Source organism: Physeter macrocephalus, chromosome 8 (genome assembly GCF_002837175.3).
Source record: "Physeter macrocephalus isolate SW-GA chromosome 8, ASM283717v5, whole genome shotgun sequence".
NCBI classification, from domain to species: Eukaryota; Metazoa; Chordata; class Mammalia; order Artiodactyla; family Physeteridae; genus Physeter; species Physeter macrocephalus.
Window position 1 is genome coordinate 44,883,721 of NC_041221.1, and position 22,148 is coordinate 44,905,868.

A 22,148-nucleotide genomic window follows, 5' to 3' on the forward strand; every position below is an offset into this window, starting at 1 on the left:
TTTGTATCCATCCTTACTCTGGTCGTACTGTAGAGAGATCTTTGGACTTCTAATCTGGACTCTATCACTTAGGAGTTGTATAGTCCTTGAGTTTCAATTTCTTCACTGTACAGTGGAGATGACACTATTCAACCGCTAGGGCAGTTATAAGAATAAAACAAGATACTGACTTTGGTTGGGTGCCCCCAGAAGCAGGCTGTGAGGTGAGGATTGGAGTGTAAGTAGTTTTTATAGCCCGTGATCCCAGGAAGTGCACAGTATGGGAATGAAGCCTCCGTAGCATGTAATTGACACGATACTGCTCTGGGCAACTGAGGCTCATTCCCACTAAGGACCTCTGGGAATCTGTTTAGATTTAGAGCAGGGTGTGGGCCACTGTCTTTGTAAATCAAGTTTTATTAGAATGCAGCCACACCCATTCATTCAGCATTGTCCATGGCTGCTTCTGCACCACAAAGGCAGATTTGAGTGGTAAGACAAGGTCCGTATGGCCCACAAAGCCTGACATATTAACTAGTTTGCTTACCCCAGGCTTAAAGTATGCCTCAGAGTTATCCCACCTGAGGGGTAAGGAAACTGGGGTGTCTGTTCCTGATCTCCTGTCCCTCCCAAGGTTGAATGCCTCTCCTAGGGGCCGCAATGCTCGTAGCCAGGACACTTCCAAGACGTTGAGGAAGGGGCACCTACAGCCATAGACACCGTATGTAAAGAGCTGCACGGTGCCCAGCCCACTGTAGACACTTGATAAAGCCAGCTCCCTTCCTTTCTTGTCCTAGATGAGTGGTTCTCAATCCTGGCAGCTCCTGCATTGGACTCTCCTGGGGTGCTTTTAAAACATGTTGATGCCATGCCCACCCCAGATGTTCTGAGTCATTTCGTCTAGGGAGAGGCCCAGGAATCAATATTTTTTAAAGTATCCCATGTAGGTTCAACCAGAGAGAACCATTCTCTGGAAACTAAACTAGATTGACGGCTAAGTATCAGGCGTGACTGGCAAATTGTCAGGAGAGAATTGTCACGTTTTAGCACACTTTGCCAGTTAACCCTCTTCCTAGCACCCAGCGGATCCCGTGGTGTAGACACCGACCCTGTTGTTTTGGGAGCCGCAAGAGAGCTTAAGGGGCTGAGCTTTGTGTAGAGACCAGGCTAGTTGGTACACAAAGAGAAGAGGGACGTGTTCTCACGCAGGTCGGAGTCTGGTCCTCTAGGAGCTGGGCGTGTCCTCCGTGCCAGTCACCCCAGGTTGAGCTCCACCTCACAGCCTCAGTTTGACTTCCTCCTTGGCCTGTCTCAGGTGTGGGGACAGGGCCATATCCCCGTGAGCTCTGACTCGTTAGGATGCCCAGTTGTAGGTGGGCTTTGGGTGTTGGCTAATATTTTGTTGCATCAGTTGCCTACTTGGCCTTAGGTAACTTTTAGTTCTTATCTCTCTTGCACTCTAGATTGTAATTTCCTTGCTAGAAGGGGCTGTGACCTTGTAGTTCACTGCTATAATTATATCATCTAGCCAGCAGCTTGGTTTGTAGTAGATAGTCAATAAATATTTGTTGGATGAGTCAGCTAACCTTTTCCTGTGATGCCACATTTGGAGTCCGTGCTCTCTGAGCTGCGGTGGCAGAGGCCACACTCCTAAGCCTGTCCTGAGGCTTTTGGCCGTAGGCACGGTGCTTTTGCATTACTCTTTGTACCGCTATGCAGCTTCCCTGGCTCCTTGTCCTCCTCCCAGTCTGGCTCTGCAGCTGTTGGCACAAGATGAACTTTGTAGCCATCTGAGAGAAAGGGGAGGGCACTGTTCGTGATAGTTTTGTCCAAGACAGTACTCACTAAAAACAGATAAAAAAATTTAGGTTAGTAGTTGCGCCACAATTGTGATCACCTTGATCAATTTGTCTTTTGTTAATAAGACATTTATTTTGTATAGACTAGATGGCCAGACTGTTATTTTCTAGTCTCTCTCTTTTTTAATTGTAAAATATACACATCATGAAATTTGCCATTTTAACCATTTTAAAGTATACAGTTCAGCGACATTAAGTACCTTCATAATGTTGTACAACCATCATCATCTAGTTCCAGAAGCTTTTCATCACCCCAGAAGGAAGCCCATACCCAGTCCTCAACTCCCCCTCCCGCTCTCCCTGGCAACCACTAATCCGCTTTCGGTCTTTATGAATTTGCCTATTCTGGATATTTCACATTAACGGAATCGTACTATACATATGGGGCCCTTTGTCTCTGGCTTCTTTCACTTAGCATAATGTTTTCAAGTTTCATCCTTATTGTAGCATGAATCAGTAGTTCATTCTATTTTTTTCAACTGTAGAAATGCACACAGCAGTTATAAAAAAATCACCACCTCCATTTGGAAGACGGTAAAACTAAGGCCCACGTGATACATCTCTCCCTGAATTAACCCTAGAACCAGTTCTAACATCTCTACCTTTGCACTTACAAGCCACCCTCTTTCCCTTCAGTGACACTTAAGTGGAGGAACTCTATGGAAAAGGAAGAGAGGAGGTCATTAATTTTCCTGTGCAAGATTTTCCGTAAGTCATCATCTGCTAACATTTAACTCTTCTACTTGGGCTATTCCTTTTGATGATTAAAGTTATTAACTGAGAAATATGAGAATTTAATTTTCAAAGGCACCATGGAATTAAATCTGTCTGGCTTCATATTTTCATTCACATCTAATGGCCCTAGTCTTGAGAAGGAGGGGTGTGCTGCGGCATTGGAAACCATCCCTCCTGTCCCTTTTGTACCTCGTCATTCTTCGCGGCCAGGCTTTCTGTTGTGAGCCCCAAGCGGTGTTGTTCCCTTGGCTTCAGCCTTCTCGCCTTGGAAGTCTGCACTTCTGGATTTGGGTTAGTTCAATCTGTGCATTCCTGCCCGAGTGTACATGTGTCTCCCTCAAGCTGCGGAGACTTTGCAGTTCTTGCTCCTGTTCTTTCCCATGGGCATTTGGTTTGGTAGCAGGTGAACCGGGAACCTCCTAGGAGCAGTTCTGAATTCGTGGCGGGCCAATGCAGTGTGTCCCTCCTGCCAGAGGTCTTGGCTTCACCAGCCCCGCGGAGCTCGCAGGGCCGGCGTTCGTCGGTGGACGTGTATGGAATGTGTTGCATTTGTCTCCGAAGGGTAAGACTAAATCACACACCTAAAGTTAGGTCCTTGGCAGGACTAGGCCTCATTCTCTGCCTGCTCATTGGGGTTTACCCTTTGATTTATATACACCTCCATATCAAAATTAATTTGGAGGCCTATTTTCTAGCTAGCTTTTGTGATAACCCCTTTTGTCATCTTGCTCAGTGATGCACCATGTTTTCCTATTGCCTGACAGCCTAGAGTCCTGATTTTGGCTTTCAAGGTCCTCCCAGTGGCCCTGTCCTTACTTAGCTAACTGTTTTCTCACACATTCCTTCTGCTGGAGGTGGTGCTGTCTGCTTCTTGCCCTCCCCTCCTATAAGACCATCAAGGTGTTTGTCCTAGGTTCTCTGGTCCAGAGAATCTTGCTTTAGAACTTGATGTTGTTACAACAATAGAAAAGTCTCGACCGCTTAAATAAGATCTGTGGTTTTTTTTTTTTTTTTTTTTTTTTTTTTGTGGTACGCGGTCCTCCCACTGCTGTGGCCTCTCCCGTCGCAGAGCGCAGGCTCAGCGGCCATGGCTCACGGGCCCAGCCGCTCTGCGGCATGTGGGATCCTCCCGGACCGGGGCACGAACCCGCGTCCCCTGCATCGGCAGGCGGACTCTCAACCACTGCACCACCAGGGAAGCCCAAGATCTGTGTTTTCTGAACGACTTGAATCCCTTACAACAGGGGTCCCCAACCGAGGACCCCCGGGCTGAGGACCAGTAGCGCTCCGTGGGCCTGTTAGGAACCGGGCACACAGCAGGAGGTGAGCGGCGGGCCAGCCAGCGAAGCTTCACCTGCCACTCCCCGTGGCTCGCGTGACCGCCTGACCATCCCCACACCCTGTCCTGTGGAAAAATTGTCTTCCATGAGACCAGTCCCTGCTGCCAAAAAGGTTGGGGACTGCTTCCTTACAACACAGAAGCTCCCTGAGGACAGGGATCGTATGATTTTAGTGGTTATGTTGGTCTCTCCCACTGTTCCAGGCATAGAAGAGGCATTTGGCTGGTGTTTGTGGATGTGAACTTTTCAGCATGGTTCTAATGGAGAAAACACTCTCTTCCTACTGGTACTGTCTCACGGGTAAAGTTATTAGGGGTGAGTTAACTTGGGGGTTCAAGAGGCAGAAAGCTATCCTGGTGAACGTCACAACTTGACACTTGTCTCTCCCAGCTTCCAGTGAACTTTCAGTAGAGAAATACTCAGCCTTCACTACCTAGAGAACCAGACGACCCAGAAAGTCCCAAGAATGGGGCAGCCATCTCGGCAGACATTCTCCAGAAGCCTCCATAACCCAAGGTCAATAACCAGATGGGTGGTTTGGTAATTCTTCAGACTTTTCAGTTCTTGCTGGAATATTTCCTTCAGGGAGAGATAAGAAACCTTGTCTGAAAATTTTCTCCCTCTAAAACTGATCAAAGAGGGGTTAAAAAAAAAAAGTGAAACCAGTTGAATGACTGGAATTCACTCTGCAAAGAGTAAAAGCAGGGTGGTGTCTGGGGTCAGAAGAGAACAAAACAGAGCAGGGCAGAGAGCCAAGGCTGCAGGCTGTGTTTGTGGAGTCAGGCTTGGCTTCCTGCGACCCCTCCATTCTCTTTCCACCATGGAGGTGAGGACGGGGGAAGATGCCATTGCCCTAAAACCTCTCACCATAGAGCAGTCTAATTGTTTCAAGATGGTTTCCCCTACGTTTGGATGTGCATTTCATTAAAGTTATGTGTGTTTGTTTTAGGAACAACCAGACTAAATAAAGTCACTGCTGGGACTGTAGTATTTGAAGAAATACCACCCAGCCATGTGTGTATAGAGATAAATATATATATATGTATGTTGTCTGTATCCATAGCCCGCGTTTCAGAAACCTGATCTTTTTGGCTTTGAAAACAAGAACTTGTGCTAGTATTTTTAGATGACTCTGTGGAACTTTCATGTAAAATAGGGGAGGTCGTCCTTGAATTCTGCAAGTCAGGACAAGAAGGGGCTTCTCTGGCAGGTGGCTTGTTGTACTTTTGACTCTTCCTGTTTCCTCAGAATAGGTATGGGTACAGGGTTTTCTCAGTTCAGTCTTGGAAATCAAGTCATACCACCTGGTCGCCTTCCTCCAGTTCTTCCCACACAGCTGCCAAATTCCTTTACCTAAAACTGCTGTATATGTTATGTCATTGCAGCCTCCTTCCCGGCAAAACCACCCCGTGTCTTGTCTAAATCTTGTTAATGTTTGGCAGAGAGATGAACTGAACGCTGTAATTTCTATATAGCATATCTGCTCTGCTTTTGGTCAAGTAGATTTTCGAAGGCAACATAACGTCTGTTCCTGTCTTGCAAATGTGCCCAGATGTTTGCTTCTAGTTGGGAGGTACTAAACTGTTCCAAACTCTGTTGTCTAAAACGCTCCAAACTCTATCGTAAGCACGTACAAAAGAAGGAGAAAATATGGTCCTTGCCTACAAGATGCATAGCATCTGGCCGAGAAGACAAGACGAATGGATGTACTGGAGAATAATTAAGTGCTGAATCATAAAATACTAACTTGTAAGGGGTTCCAGGTGGGAAGAGGTGGTGAAGCACTTGAGTAGCGAAGGAATGCTTCCTGCCTGAGGTATGAGGTGTGATGCAAGGTGGGCCTGAGAGAATGGATTGGGGGTGTGTGGGTGGGGACAGAGGAAGTGGAGGACAGTGTGGGTGCTGGTAACAGCGTGATGGAGGCCATCCCAAGTTGAAAAGGAAAAACAACACCGCGCTCACTGTTTCCTTCCTTTCCTCCAGAGTTATCATAGCAGTTCAAGGTCAAGGACCCACTTGACACGAGATCAGTGGTTCTCAACTCCCGTTAGAAGCACCTGGACAGCTATGTAACTGGTGTGGGGTGCAGTCTGGGCGTGGGGTTGTTTAAAGCACCCAGGTTACTTGAATGGTCAGTCCAAACTGAGAACCACAGCGCTGGACACTCCGCGGTGAGACCCCAGGCTTCTTAGCCCAAGGCTTCTCAACAGGTTTTCCCCATGATAGGTTACAGGTAGACTGAGGAAGGCCCACGGAGCCCAGGTGGAATTTTTTCTAGCATACACACACATACATATATGTATATATAATGATTGTGCACAGAATAAAATTAAGATGAAAGGTAAATTTTGGCATAAAGTAAATTATGTTAAACTAACTCACAAGGGTTTTAAAGGGAAATGGTGTTGTGGGTTAAAGCTGAACAGATCGTGTTGCAAAATTGTGCTTTGGAAGGAAGGCTTGTAACCAGGGAAGTGGTGCAAATTGATGAGAATAGATTTGGGGATTAAGAACTGCACTGATTAAAATCTTGGAGGGATCTCGGGAGTTTTCATTTTAAAACTGTTTGCAAAGCAGGATTAAGTATATTGAGAAGGAAGGATTTTAAACACTCAGTTGGCTCATTGTTGCCCGGGGTTGCAGCAATCTGGCTTTTCCGTGCCCTCCGCCGGCCCGGACCTGCCCGCGCATGCGGAGGTCAGGAGAGCCTGGGAAACCCCAGTTGGCTGTGTTAGAGGGCGGAGCAGGGGCGGGTGGCCCGCAGCACAGGCAGGCAGTGACCTCCACTCAGGCTAACCCCGCGAGAGGAGGGGGCACCTGGGGCGGGAGGTTCTCACGCTGGCAGCCACCAGACAGTTCAAGGGTGGAGGCGCATGAAATCACTCGACCCGTGCCTGTCCTTTAGAAACACTCCTGCTTCCCTGAAATTCACGCCTTCCAAAACGCCGCTGCCGCCCCGCCATGCTGCCGAGTCATTCGAGGTCCGGTTTGCCGTCTCTTTCAGGAAGCCTTTTCTAAATTCCAAAGGGGGTGAGCTCGATCTCAACCACTGCCTCTCTTACAACACCTAGGATTTGATGGGTCTCGGTTACCTATGTACTTGTCTTATCCCTGTTATTAGACTATCGGGGTTAGAGCCCAATCTTATCCAATTAATACGAAAGGAATTGTTATTAATCGTGTTAATATTGAGTTCCCAACACTGGGCTAGGGGCTTTCATATGTGTCATTCATTCAACAGATAGTTGATTCTTTCACCCATTTTAAAGACCATGTCAGTTTCCCTCAGGTATTTCTTATCTGATGCTCTCAATTACCCTGGAGTAATTTGTGAAGAGGAAAGTGTGGGTCAGAAAGGTTCGGAAATTGGTACAAATCACCCATTCTGGGTGGTAGAGTCTGGGGGTCTCTCATGAGCGCAAGAGACAAATAGAGATTTCATACTGCCCAAGTGCTGTTTTCCTACTGCATTTGTGAAACCAAACAATCCCGAAGAAAAAGAGCTGACTCTCGGCGTAAGTGTCACGGGGTTTCTTAGCTCTGAGTTTGTGACCTTTCATCTCAGCCTCTCCTCCTCCTGTCCCCGGGAGATCTCTGTCCCCAGAAGCACGGCTGATTCCATTAGCACATCGTGGGCACTTAAAGGACAGTAATCCTATTTTTACAGCCTTTATTTCTTTTATGCTAGTCACCATTTATTATATCTATCTGAAACGTTTAGCAGGAGAAGGCCGCCAGTGTTCGCATTTCTCAAACTGTCTGCCGCCTCGGTTCCTAATAGAGGCAGTGATCAGAGTCCCTGTTGCAGCTGCCTTTGAAATAGCTGAAAGCCCGGCAGCCCTACTACTTCTCTGCCAGAGGCGATTTCTCTTAGGCCCATAGGGTTGATCCCTGCTAGTCGAGGAGAATTCGTTTTTCCACGCGTTTTTGACTATAAGCTATTAGACAGTGATGCCTTCCTTACCCTCGGATTATAATCTGAAATGGGAATCCAGGTCTCTTAGGATTAAGGTTTGTCCCGCTGAAATACTCGGTGTGTGCTAAGCCTCTTTTGAGCTCAGTGACCTCATTAGAATTTAGATGGTGCAGCAAGTCAGTGCCAGGAAACAATTGGTAGGCTGGGTTAGAGCTGAAAAACGCTTCAGTGGTCATGTGGACCAGATGAACCAACTGAGGCCAGTGAATGTGAGCGACTTTATCGTTCCATACTTGGGGATGGCAGAACTGAGACCAAAACCAAAGAACACTGACTTTTAGTTCATGCTTCTGCCTCCTATGCCAGTGGTCCTAAAAATGGGACATGTATGAGAATCACCTAGGGGGCTTGTTAAAACACAGATTGCTGGGCCCCTCCCCTGTGTCTGGGCAGGAGCCTCGGAATCTGCATTTCTAACAAGCTCCCAGGGATACTGATGCCGCTGGCCCAAGGGCCACACTTGGAAAAGTGTGCCACCATATGACATGATGTTGGGAGGCAAAATAAAGCTTGTAATAACGCCATAAAGGACACAGCCTCTCTCTTAAGAACTTATAGTACAACCTGAAGAAAACATGGTCATGCCCGTTTGTGGGTGTGCCTTGCTTTAAGGAGATGCAAGATAGAAACTTCAGATGGAAAAGGCAAATTCAAAACTGAAGTCTTGCATTCTCCACCCACCCACCCACCTCAAATCACTTCTCTGTGCTGGGAAACTTGCAATAGGCAAGACAAAATCTTTGCCCTCATGGAACGCATGGAAGGTATAGTCTAACGGGGCACTCAGACAATAACCACATGCCTCTTTAATGTAATATCGGGTGCATTGAAGAAAAAGCAGCAGCCAGGGGCCACTTTGAATAAACCTGGGCAAGAAAGGCCTCTCTGAGCAGACACCTTCATTTGAGCAGATTCCTGAATTAGAATGAGGTGCCACGCCTGCTCTTTTCTAGAACTGCTGTCCTGGTGGAGGAAACAGCAAGGCGAATGCTCTGAGGTGGGAGGGTACTTGACGTGCCCTCAGCGAACAGGGAAAGAGCTGGAAGGTGAGATCACAGTGGGAGCCAGGACCTCCTCATGTAGAGCCTGGTGGGCCACACGAAGGATTTTGGATTAAATCCTAATTCCAAATACTTAATTTCTCTGATTCACTTTTATATGATTTAATATCATTTTTCCCCCTCCAGAAAGATGTCTTACAAAAGCAATGCAACTAAAGTATAAGCGATTATAGGTATTTGGGAAATGCTGGAGCTCTCAAGGGATTATGAAAAGTTGGTTATTACCGTGAAGTATTTCCGAGTCTCATCAACCATGGTGATCCCTCTTGTAAGTAAAGGGCTTTAAAAGGAAAGAAGGGGGCTTCCCTGGTGGCTCGGTGGTTGCGAGTCCGCCTGCCGATGCAGGGGACACGGGTTCGTGCCCCGGTCCGGGAAGATCCCACGTGCCACGGAGCGGCTGGGCCCGTGAGCCGTGGTCGCTGAGCCTGCGCGTCCGGAGCCTGTGCTCCGCAACGGGAGAGGCCACAACAGTGAGAGGCCCGCGTAGCGCAAATAAATAAATAAATAAATAAATAAAATAAAAGGAAAGAAGGAAGATGTGGGTTTCGCAGGGAGGAACTGCTCTTAGAGTCAGGGCAGTGAACTCAAGTCCTGATCTTTTCACATTTCCTAACCTCTCTGAGCCTCAGTGTCTTCATCTGTGAAGTGAGGATGTTGGGCCAGTTTATCCTTCCGGAACCTTCTAACACGCTGGGGTTCTGGATGTGTCTCGTGCTGGTAGGGTTTGGTGTTTGGGCGTTTCTTTGTGGCTTGATTGACTTGGGGAGTGAAAAATTGGTCGCCGAGGCAGTGGACGGGACTGGAGAGTTGCTGGCGGTGGCCAGCCTGTTGCGTTTCCGACCTCACTCGGCTGGCCAGCTCTTTCGGTATCGGGATCTGGGGTGCTCGTAAAGGGTGCAAGAAAGAGTTTGGTTTGAGTGAAATCTTCTGTGAATGAATATGCCTAAAAAATCCAAGTCTTCTGAAAGTAGCCTTGTGAGTTTGTGTTTCCTCTAAGTATGTGCTTCAGCTGGCAATCAGAAACCAGAAGAACTGTGTTTGTTGTTACTCTGAAAGATGGAAGGAACTTTCCCAGCCATCAGTCACGGGCTTTTAAATAGTAATAGTTCAAATCCCCTTCGGGTTAAGGGCCTTGAGAAATATCCCGGCCTTGTCCCGAGGCATTGAAGGCTTGTACAACTTGCTGAGCGGTTTTGTAGGAAACGAAACCTCTGTCTCAGGCTCTGTTTGCTGCAGCGCTTGGATTATACTTCTTTCCATTTGAGACCACTGGCGACCCTAATCAACCCCAGTGAGAAGCCTGTGTTTGCTTTTTTGCCAAATACTTAGGTTTTTTTTAGTTTAAACTTTGTTTCTTAAAGAGCGGTACAGCTAGTAAGTTATGTGGTGTTTCACAATTTGCAGAGTGATCTAACAAATAGTGCAGTTTCTCAGCGTGGTGTTGAAGGGCCACCTCTGCAGGCAGAATGCTGAAGTCAAATCCAGGCTCCCCTACTTACTGGTACTGGGACTTTGGGCAAGCTTACTGGACTCCTCTGTGTCTCAGTTTCCTCCTCTGTAAAATGGGGATGATGATAATTACCCCTCCCAAGGCTGGTTGGGGGATGTAATGAGTTAAAACGTAACCAGTGCCTTGTATTTCAACAGATAAGCTGCTATTATTATTGATGCTGATGTTTTTTAGTTGCCCAAACATGGTTTAGAGGTGAGGGAACTGAAGTTAGGTACCTCAGCCATGATGACACCACAACAACGCAGCAAACCCAGCCGTGGTATCCCGGCCTCCTCACTGTGTGTCTGCTGGTTCTTCCTCTGCACCTTCAGGATGCCATCCAGCTGCTGTCCTGGGGCTCTCAAGGTCATCTTGGTCTTCTCTTGGGAGTGGGAGGGAGGGAGGAGGAAGAAGAAGGGGGGTGGTTGATGGGGGAGAGATCGGGAGCCGCAAAACTCTGAAGCACAGAAACCTTGGGAACTTTCCAAGTGACCAAAACAGAGAAATTCCAAATATCAATAAGCAGCCGGTGGGATCAAAGGCTCATGATGTAGATCTTCAGGCCATTTCTGCCTTTTAGTTACCCCTCTGTGAAAGGGCCCAGCTGAGTTTTATAGGCAAAGCTAAACATTGCCTATTATAATGAAACTTAAAACAGCAGCGATTCCTTTTTTGTGGGACATATCCACAAGATTGCTTTCAAGGCTTAAGGGGATTATGTTTTCAGAAGCGGTTTGAAACAATATAGGTACCTTGGTGAAAAGGATGGTGCGAGGTTCTTAACTCGTCCTCCATTTAGAGCAGCGCTTTGCAAACAGTAATGTGCTCGGGAATCAGCTGGGAAACTTGTAAAACACAGCTTTGGGGTCAGTGATGGGGGGTGGGGTCTGAGAGCCTCCATTTCTAACAGCTTCTGGTCTGTGGTTCACTCTGTGAGTATCCAAGACTTTTAGGCTATTGAAGTGCTCTCACTTCGGCTGCACTAGAATCTGGACAGCCACCCTGCTGTATCCCTGGGCAGTGACGAGTGTCCTTGTCACTCGGCCTGGAGTTAGAGGGGTGGAGAAAGGTTTTTATACCCCTCCCTCCTCCACTGAATTCTGAGACCTGTCCAAATGAAGAGGTAAACAAGCCAATAGAACCTCTCATAAAATATATTGCTATTGACTCTTGAATGACATTTCTTGTCTTTAAGAGGAAAGGCCACACTTTTTAATTAGGTGTAAAAGCCTACAGAGACAAAGCCAAAGGATGCTCTGAATTTGTTTTGCATTCACTCTTCTATTCCTCTAAGGGGAAATTTCAGCTGATAATTAGCTGAAATAACTACCTCAAAGCGTACATTAAGAAAGACTTAAATGTTTCTTCTGTGGAAAATTTAGGTGTAATTAAAATTCTCATCGCTTAAAATTTGCCAGACAGTAACAAGTCCTGGCTAGGATGTGGACAGATTGGAGCCCTCATGTCTTTGATGGGGATGTAAAATGGTGCAGCAGCTTTGGAAAACAGTCTAACATTTCCTTAAAGACGTCGACATGGTTACCATATGGTTCAGCAATTCCACTCCTAGGTCTATACCCACTAGAAATGAAAACAGGTGTCCATGCAAACACTTGTACACAAATGTTTTAGCAGCATTATTTGCAGTAACCAAAAAGTAGGAACAACCCAAGTGCCCATAACCAATGAATGGATAAAGAAAATGTGATATATCCACCCAATGGAAGGAATAACGTACTGGTACGTGCTACAACGTGGATGAACCTTGAAAACAGGCCAAATGAAAGAAGCCAAGCACAAAAGACCACATATTGTATGATTCGATCTTGATGACATGTCCAAAATAGGCAAATCCATAGATACAGAAAGTAGATTAATGATGGCCAAGGGTAGGCATGGGAATGGAGAGTGAATACTAATGGGTACAAGGATTTTTTTTAAGCTGATGAAAATGTTCTGGAATTAGACAGTGATGTTGGTTGCACAACTTTGTGAATATACTAAAAACAACTGAATTGTGCATTTTTAAATGGTGAATTTACGTACCATAAAATATATCTCAATAAAAAGATTGAGGGCTTCCCTGGTGGCGCAGCGGTTGAGAGTCCGCCTGCCGATGCAGGGGACGCGGGTTCGCGCCCCGGTCCGGGAAGATCCCACGTGCCGCGGAGCGGCTGGGCCCGCGAGCCGTGGCCGCTGAGCCTGCGCGTCCGGAGCCTGTGCTCCGCAACGGGAGAGGCCGCGACAGTGAGAGGCCCGCGTACCGCCAAAAAAAAAAAAAAAAAAAAAGATTGAGACCTGCTCATGATGTTTTTTCAGTCTTTGTTTAATTTGTCTTAATAGAATTATATCGCAGCATCATGCGTTTGTATTAAATGGTTTATCACAGAGTTTCTTAACCTGGGCACTATTGACATTTTGGTATGTTGATATTATGGACATTTTAGAGTAGTCAGATAATTGTTTATTGTGGGGCCTGTGCATTGTAGGATGTTTAGCAGCATCTCTGGTCTTTACACGTTAGACACCAGGCGAATCTGCCCACCCCCAACCCTGTGAATAATCAAAAATGTCTCCGGATGTTGCCACATGTCCCCTGGGTGGGGCAAAGATCATCCCCAGTTGAGAACCACTGGTTTATCTTTAGTCTTCCTACTAAAAGCTTAGATCCATGAGGGCTTTTTTAAAATTCATCATGTGTTTCTCAGTGCTTAGAACAGTGTCTGGCACATAAATACTCTAGTATAGTAAGTATATGAGTGAATTAATATATTTAGCTATAGCAATTTATAAAAATATACAACTATCGAAATGTCGAAACTATCCCATGATTGAGTTAGGTCTAATGCCCTAGAATTAACATTGTCAAGAACAGCCTCTGTTTGGGGGCGAGGGGGGCCTGTTATTCAGCCTACTACTTTGCCTGCCCGCCTCACCCCAATCTGCAAACTGTCTTTATCTAGAGGTGTATTGTTTTACCAGCTATCCGGGGCACGGGCCATTAAAGGCCACCAGCCATGCTCTTCATGAGTGGTGTGCTGACCTGGGGCGCCATCTGCTCCCTAAGCCTGAGGTAACCCCACAGATGCCCATCTGCAGTCCAGGCCAGCACCCACCAGTCACGGGGACTGCCGCCCTGAGGGGACCGCATTTATCAGTCCCTGCAGAGGAAGGGAAACCTACTCGCTGTCATTTACAAACCCAGGTTCTGTCAGTGACTAATTATGTTTTCCCACCCAACTGAACTCAACTTTCCACTTGAGTATCTTATTAAAAGTTGGCTCTGCTTCTTGTTCACATTCAGAGGCTAAATGCTAATGACTTGTTGCTGCCAAACCCTGCTTTGGGGATTATCACTTCTATGGAAGGCGCCGGAATGTTAGCAGCTCAAGTGTGAGCATTAGACAAGGCTGGTCTCAGATGGCTTTTTTTTTGGTCATCTGTGACTGTCTACAACTCTCTCTTTCTTGCTTTCCTCTTCCTCCTTTCTTTCCTCCTTTCTTCCTTTCTTAAGCAATGATGATTCTGACCTAATTTCTGCTAACCTGTCTTTTCTGAACACTGAGACAAATCCTTTTATTAAGCAACATGTCTCAAACTCTGTGCCTTGTCTTGTGTTGATGAGGCTCTGATAATTGGCGGTATTTTCTTGGATGTTTACTACATGCGTCACGTTTTGCTAGTGCTTTTACATGTACCTCATTGATTCCTCACAGCCCATTTTACAGGTGTGATGATGGTACTGTTAGCACATTTTTGTAAAGAGCTATTTTATTTTAGAAATACGTATTGAAATATTTATGAATGAAATGATATGACATGAGGTTTGCTTCAAAATAATAATGGTAAGGGTGTAGATGAAACAAGGTTGTCTCGCATTCAAGTTAGACATGGTATTGGATACAAAGGATTTCATTGCGTTATTATTTCTGCTTTGTAAAGTGCGTATCTTTTAAGTATATGTGTAGAAAAGTTCAGAGACGGAAAGATATAAATGAGATTTGCCTCAAAATGATCCATTTGTGGCAGGGGAGGAGGTAGAGTGGGTGAGTTTATACATAAAGTAAGATCTGTGACTTTGAGTTATTGTTGTTGGTTTTCTGTTTGTTTTCTTTTTGTTTTAGCTTAAAAAAAGGTATTGTTTAATTCTTATCCTCTACTCATAAATAGGTCTTTTGCCTTGGCCAGTATTTTAATAAACTTCTTTATGATGTCATTACGCATGGCCTGAATTAAATAAAAAATTCATAGGAATAAAGCAACTAATAAGTAAAAATATCTAGTTGTCACTTTTTAAATACATTTTAAAAAAACTGGATGTTTGTACCTTTTGACTGCCTTCATCTAGTTCCCCTTCCCCCAATCCCCTCACCTCTGGTAACCATAAATATGATCTCTTTTTCTATGAGTTGTTTGGTTGGTTTTTTTTTTTTTTTTTTTTTTTTTTTTTTTTTTTTTTTTTGGCGGTATGCGGGCCTCTCACTGCTGTGGCCTCTCTCTCCCGTTGTGGAGCACAGGCTCCGGACGTGCAGGTTCAGTGGCCATGGCTCACGGGCCCAGCCGCTCCGCGGCATGTGGGATCTTCCCTGACCGGGGCACGAACCCGTGTCCCCTGCATCGGCAGGCGGACTCTCAACCACTGCACCACCAGGGAAGCCCGGTTTGTTTGTTTTTGAAGTATAACTGACTTACAACACTGTTAGTTCCTATTACACAGCATAGTGATTTGATATTTCTGTACATTCCAAAATGATCACAGTGGTGAGTCTAGTTACCATCTGTCACCATACAAAGGTATTACGTAGTTATTGACTATATTCCCCACGGTGTACACTTCATACCCCTGACTCATTTATTTTGCCACTGGAAGTTTGTACCTCTTAATCTCCCTCACTTCTTTCCTCCCTCCACCCACCTCCCCTCTGGCAACCACTTGTATCTATAACTGTTTCTGTTTTGTTATGTTTGTTCATTTGTTTTTTAGATTCCACATATAAGTGAAATCATACAGTATTTGTCTCTGCCCGACTTATTTCACTTAGTGTAATATCCTCTAGGTTCGTCCAAGTTGAGGCAAATGGCAAGATTTCATTCTTTTTTATGGCTGCGTAATAGTCCACAATATATATACGTACCACATCTTTATCCATTCATCTATTGATGGATAGTTATGATGCTTTCATATCTTGGCTATTGTATATAATGCTGCAGGGAACACTGGGGTGCATATATCTTTTCTAATTAGTGTTTTCATTTTCTTCAGAAAAATACCCAGGAGTGGAATTGCTAGGTCATATGGTAGTTCTATTTTTAATTTTCTGAGGAATCTCCATACTGTTTTCCGTAGTCTGCACCAATTAATATTCCCACCAAAGGTGTGCTAAGGTTCCTTTCCTTTACATCCTTGCCAGCACTTGTTACTTGTTATCTTTTTGATAATAGCCATTCTGACAGGTGTGAAGTGATATCTCATTGTGGTTTTGATTTCCATTTCCCTGATGAGTGATGTTGAACATCCTTTCATGTGCATGTTGGCCATCTGTATATCTTCTTTGGAAAAATGTCTATTCAGATCCTCTGCCCATTTTTTTTTTTTTTCCGGTACGTGGGCCTCTCACTGTCGTGGCCTCTCCCGTTGCGGAGCACAGGCTCCGGACGCGCAGGCTCAGCGGCCACGGCTCACGGGCCCAGCCGCTCCGCGGCACGTGGGGTCCTCCCAGACCGGGGCACGAACCCGTGTCCTCTGCATCGGCAGGCGGACTCTCAACCACTGCGCCACCAGGGAAGTCCCCTCTGCCCATTTTTTAAGTGGTTTTTTTTTTTTTTTTGGTGTTGAGTTGTATGAGTTCTTTGGATATTAACCCCTCATCAGATATACTGTTTGCAAATATCTTCCATTCAGTAGACGGCTTTTTGTTTTGCTGATAGTTCTCTTTGCTGTGCAAAAGTTTTTTAGTTTGATTAGGTCCCACGTGTTTATTTTTGCTTTTGTTTCCCTTGCCTGAAGAGACATAGCCAAAAAAAACATTGTTAAGATTTACATCAAAGAGCATACTGCCTGTTTTCTTCTGGAAGTTTTATAGTTTCAGGTCTTACATTTAAGTCTTTAATCCATATTGAGTTGATTTTTGTATATGGTGTGAGAAAGTAGCCTAAATTGATTGTCTTGTGTGTAACTGTCCAGTTTTCCCAACACCATTTGTTGAAGAGACTGTCTTTTTCCCGTTGTATATTCTTGCCTCCTTTGTCATAGATTAATTGCCCATATAAGTGTGGGCATACATGGCTGTCACCAGTGTCTGTGTCCCCAGGGTGAGCTCCAGCTGCCTCTTGCCTCTGCAGGATCAGCAGCTGGGTCTGACCCAAGCTCCTTTCAGATTACTACTTCTGCCCTGGGTTCCAGAGCATGTGAGATTTTGTGTGAGCCTTTTAAGAGTGGAGTCTCTCTTTCCCACAGCCCTCTGGCTCTCCCGAAAGTAAGCCCAGCTGACCTTCAAAGCCAAACATTCTAGGGGCTCATCTTCCTGGTGCAGGGCCACTGGGCCAGGGAACCCAGTGTAGGGCTTGGACCCCTCACTCCTTGGGGAGAAACTTTGCAATTGTAATTATCCTCCTCTTTGTGGGTTACCCACCCAGGGTATGGGTCTTGACTATAGCACATCTCTGCCCCTCCTACCTGTCTCGTTGTGGTTCCTTCTTTATATCTTGGGTTGTAGAAGATCTTTTCTACTAGTCTTCTGATCTTTCATTAATAGTTGCTCTGTAAATAGCTGTAATTTTGGTGTGCCCGTGGAGGGGAGGGTCTTTCTACTCTGACATCTTCTCTAATCAAAACATTTTTTAAGGCTGAATTTGCCCTTATAAATATTTAATCCGATAATGTGCACGGAAACCTAATAGTTCTTCCTGTGGATGGTCACACACAAAATACCTAACACTGGTGTCATTCAAGGTCCCCGTAGGAAACAGGTAGCACTCACATAGGATAATTGATGAGTGGTTAAGAAAGGAACTGTTTATACACATGTGGTCAGATTAAACCAGCAAGGCTGGAAAAGCAGCCCTGGCTAGTAACAGTGGGAAATATTTCACCACCACCACTACCCACACCTGAAGAGGCAAGGAGAGAAATCAGTTGCCAAGCCCCAGAAAGAGCTGCAGCTGTAGCGTTGGAAGAGCTGGCCCACAGAGCTGTGAACTCCACAGAGGAAGCAGAGGAAGGCAGCCAAGTCATCCATAGAACAGCATGTCGTGTTCATCAGAGCACATTTATCAACATGCAGTAGTGGCCTACAGTAAAGCTTCATTGTCACATGTGTCTGCAATTTCAATCCCCTATTATTATCGTGTGCAATCCAGAGGTAATCCAGGAAGCCTCGGAGTAGAAAAAATATAAATATTACAGGGGGAAGAGGGTTAGTAACTCAAAGGGGCACATTGAAGAGCTTCTGGGTTGCCAGCAGGAGATACAAGGAGGGATTTTGGGTTTCTGGCCAAGTTCTGTTTCTTCAGTATCAAAGAAAAAGGGGCACGTTCCATTTGTGAAGTTTTAGCAGGCTATACAATTACGGTATGTGTAGCTTTCTTTATATGTGTTAAACTTCAATCAAAACTTCTGAATCTATACATACTTTTATGTTTTGTGTGTGTGTGTGTGTGTGTGTGTGTGTGTGTGTGTGTACGCGCACGTGCACATGCGTGTGAGCGTGCTAATTACTAATCCTGATACTTTTATCTTTAGCAAAAGATATGGCTGTCCAGATCATTTTGACTGAGTTCTCCCCGGTCATAGGAGATAGCAGAATGAATAGCTTAGAAGCAAACACATAAATATTAAGAAAAGAAGATAAATATTAATAAATATTAGAGCTTAATAATGCGGGGCATTTAGATTCATAGCCTTGAAAGCAGAGTTCAGTAATTGAGCCTCTTAATGGTGATATCATGTCAAGAGCAATTTAATTATGTAACATATACTGTTACTAAAACTGGGGAGATTTTAGAAACCTTCCACTATGATTGAACAATTCACTGCTTAAGGATGAACTTTACTTATTGTAAAGTTAAGTTACCCCAACAATGCTGAAAACAGAGGTATTATTGTAGTGCCTTGTAGGGAGGTTCTTCGGGTTAAGCCGTATTTAATCAGGAATTCCATTTAAACAAGTCACCACGTTCCCAAGTCATTCCAGATGATCAGAGTTTCACCGTAATGTGTAATCACCTACAGAGTGGATTTTGACTGTAAAGAAACATTACACATAAACTGCTGCACAAATGCAGAAATAGTTGGTGTGACCAGAGCCAGGTAAGCTTTAATTTATCATTTTAAAGAATGTTAGAGCCAGAGGGACCATCAGATATCATCTGAGTCAATCCCCACATTTTACTGTGGAGAGAATTTAGGCTCAGAGAGGTTAAACTGACTTCCCAAAGATACATAGCTGACGTATGGCTGATTTGCAACCAGGACTGACCTATCCGCAATTGCTGACCTGCCCACCTTTACTCAGCCTAGCTCTCCAGAGCAGAGGTGCTGGATCAAGCTGACTTGGGTTTGAATCGGTTTAGCTCTTGGATTTGCTAGTTGAGTGTGACCCTGGGCCCCCAGTGACAGGTCCTGTCCTATGAAAAAATATTGCCTGGGTATTAATTCAGAAGTACAGACACCAAGGTGCTGCATGGCAAGTATCTTGAGAAGTTAAGTCCCTAAGATAGAACTGAGGGAGGAGGAAAGCTGGGAGGCTCCTTAACCTCCTTCTATAGGAAGGAGGCTGTGAACAGGGAAGACCTCTGCAGTGGAGACCTCCCTGGGGTTTTTGCCTTCTCAGCCTCTGGGCCTGAATGCTCAGTGGAACTGTGCTTTCCTTCTGCCTGCAGAAGTGCACTTTACTCCGGGATCTGCGGGGATGATGGGTGCATTTGTGGGCTTTCTTTAATGCTGTTTGCACCTTGACTGAGTGTAGACACCTGCCATCTAATGGAGACGGTGTTAGGACTCACCTCAAAAGGTTTTTATGAGAATGAAAAGAGATAATGTATTAAAGTGAGTAGTTGACACACATTAGCCACTTACAAGTTGTGTACAACTATTGTTATTCAGCTAGAACACAACAATGGATTTGACCTTGATGCTGTTCAAGAACCTTGACCAGTGTTTGACTTAGACAAATTTCCCTTCATAGAGTGTATTACTTACAAATAATGGCTTTGGTGAAAACACTAGACAGCAGAAAAAAGTTGATAAATTCCTTCTTATTTAGGAATCCGATCTAGTTGGGACTCTGGCTATTCTTTCCTAAAGGGACAAGGAATGTAGTTGTGTCTTACTTTTATTCAAGCTTTGTCTTTATGTTGGAAGACCTAAGATCTAGCTCCTAATCCATTACTTAATAAAAAGTGTCAACGAGCAAATTATCAGACCGCTTTGAGCCTCCGTTTCCGTTTCCTCCTCTTTAAAATCAGGTTGATAAATAATACCTACTCACAAGCTGGTTGTGGAGCTTAAGTGAGAGAAAGTGTACACAAAGAGGCAAAAACATGGTCAGAGATGAACTCTGAAGAGTGGAAATCTTCAGGAGATTATGTTACCTCTTTTCCAGTTTTCATCTTGCTGCTACAAAAGGACACGTGGAATGCCTCAGGGTCATGGTTACACATGGCGTGGATGTGACAGCCCAAGATACTGCCGGTATGTAGTCTTTTTCTCTTAAGTCAACAGGCCAGCAGGAAAGTAGGTATCACAAAGGTGATACGTATTCATTGAGGAAAATTTACAATCTATACGGATAAGCCAAAAGAAGAATATAGAGTCTACTCCATTGACCAGGCTCTGACATGGTTTCGTTATTCATGCCTTTATAGGTGTTTTCATCTCATATGTGGTTAGTCAACTAGAGACTGTATGCTTTTTATCCTCCATTTAAAAATTTTATTTTCTAAGATTACTTGTATGGACCAAGCACCTTTCCCTAATTTTTGTTTTTATGAATCATGGTATGAAGTGCTGAATGGAGTGGATTGTGTAGGCGCTCATTTTGTCAACTAGCTGAGTTGAGCTCTGTGGACAGAAGCCAGGATCCTAATGTGGACCAGCTGCCCATAGTCTGCACCCCTTACTGTGGTTTAGTGTATCTGAATCACCTGGGAACTGGAGGGGAGGAAGGGAGGGAGAGAAAGGGGGAAAGGAGAGGAAAGAAAAGAATAAACAGTGCACGCATGTGCGTGCGCGCACACACACAAACCCACACACACACAAAAACCCACACATGTATACCCGAGCTCTACCTTCTGAAATTCAGATTCCATTGTCCGAACGTTTCTAGCCAATTGGTATGTTTTGGAAAGCTCCCAGGTGATTCTAATGTGAAGCCAGTGTTGTTAAATTATGATCAAGGCAAATAGAAGAGGAAGTGTAGTCTTGTCTTTTATGAACATTGTTTCACAGGAAGGAGCCCCTGGGGTCTCCAGCCTGGGATTCTGCCCCTGTTGGCCACACCAAAACATCAAAGCAGCTACTGATGGCTTTTCATTTCTATATTGTACTTGAAAATCTGTCTTCTAATAGGCTTTTGGTGGTTTTTACTGGAATAGAAAATCAATCTATTTCATAGTCTTTATTTAGGCTTTTCATTAATCTGTAATGGATCACTTTCCCTTCCCCAAAACACCGACACCTCAGAGTAGTCATCTTGGGGGCAGATTAGTCAATCAGGTATTGTGAAAATATAATTATTTCAAAATATGGCTGGAAAACTTGTGTTTTGGAATTGTCTTCATAAAGGCTGTGGCATTAAAAAGAAATAATCTCAGTGTCTGGGAACCTTTATTCTTTGAGAATAGATTCGTTTTTTTAGGACAGGCCAAGAGCCACTTGAAGTCAAGTCAGGTAAATGAAGTGTCAACCTGGTAAAACCATTTTTGGTCAAAAATAGTGAGTGATTGACGTAACCGAATGATTTTCCCGAGCAGTGCCACAGAAAGCTCCAGAAAAGTATTTTGAGAAATGGCAACACCAATAGAAGAAAGAATGGTTTCCCTAAGTGACCACCTTGAAGGAAACACTAATTTATGTTGGTAATTAAAATCATCTTTAATCCCAAGACCCAGTTATTTTGTTTTTAAAGTTTATTGTTACTACTTTTAAAGTTGTACCACATACACTTAGAGCAGTATGAGAGGCTACAGTCCCCTTGATGAAACATATGTCCTCTTAAGTAGACAGGGTTTCTTCTCTAAGAAAATCATAATCTAGAAGAATTTTCTTAGAGTGAATATATTTGAGCTGTAATACAGTTTTGTTTAATTAACTGCATTTGATGTTAAAAAATAGATTAGACAGGAATCTGGTTATTTCCATCATAACCAAACATCTCTCCCCCATATTTTTATTAAAGGGAAAAAATGTTTCTTTAACACATGCTCATTGTAGAAAATTTGGGAAATACAGAAAACTACCAAGAAGATAACGAGTGCTTCTACTCCAAGAAGAAAAAAATTTTACTGTTTAGCTATATTTCCTACCAGATTTTTCTGGCACATTTTTACATAGTTGAGATCACATTATATAATAAACTCTAAATCCTGCCTTTAAAAAAAAAAAAAGATTACCATGATCATTTTCTGCACTAAAAGCTTTTAAGAAGCGTAGTTTTTTGTGGCCATCTAACACCACGTGGGTAGAGTTTGTATTTACTACCAGAGCCC

At 44.4% G+C, this 22,148-nt stretch overlaps 1 protein-coding gene across 7 annotated transcripts in view; it reads left to right on the top strand.

The window, feature by feature from the left end:
* The window catches only part of RAI14 (retinoic acid induced 14), a 147,942-nt gene that overhangs the window by 93,895 nt on the left and 31,899 nt on the right, over positions 1-22,148 (top strand). For 5 of the 7 annotated variants that reach the window (XM_024125991.3, XM_055086521.1, XM_055086522.1 and 2 more), the window contains exon 4: positions 20,045-20,133. The exons of 1 other annotated variant lie outside the window; for it this stretch is intronic. In XM_024125991.3, coding sequence (XP_023981759.1) covers positions 20,045-20,133 — 89 coding nt within the window. Of the gene's footprint in view, positions 1-2,474; positions 2,547-20,044; positions 20,134-22,148 lie in introns of all 7 variants that reach the window. One more of the 7 variants, XM_007118227.3, reaches the window with a different exon arrangement.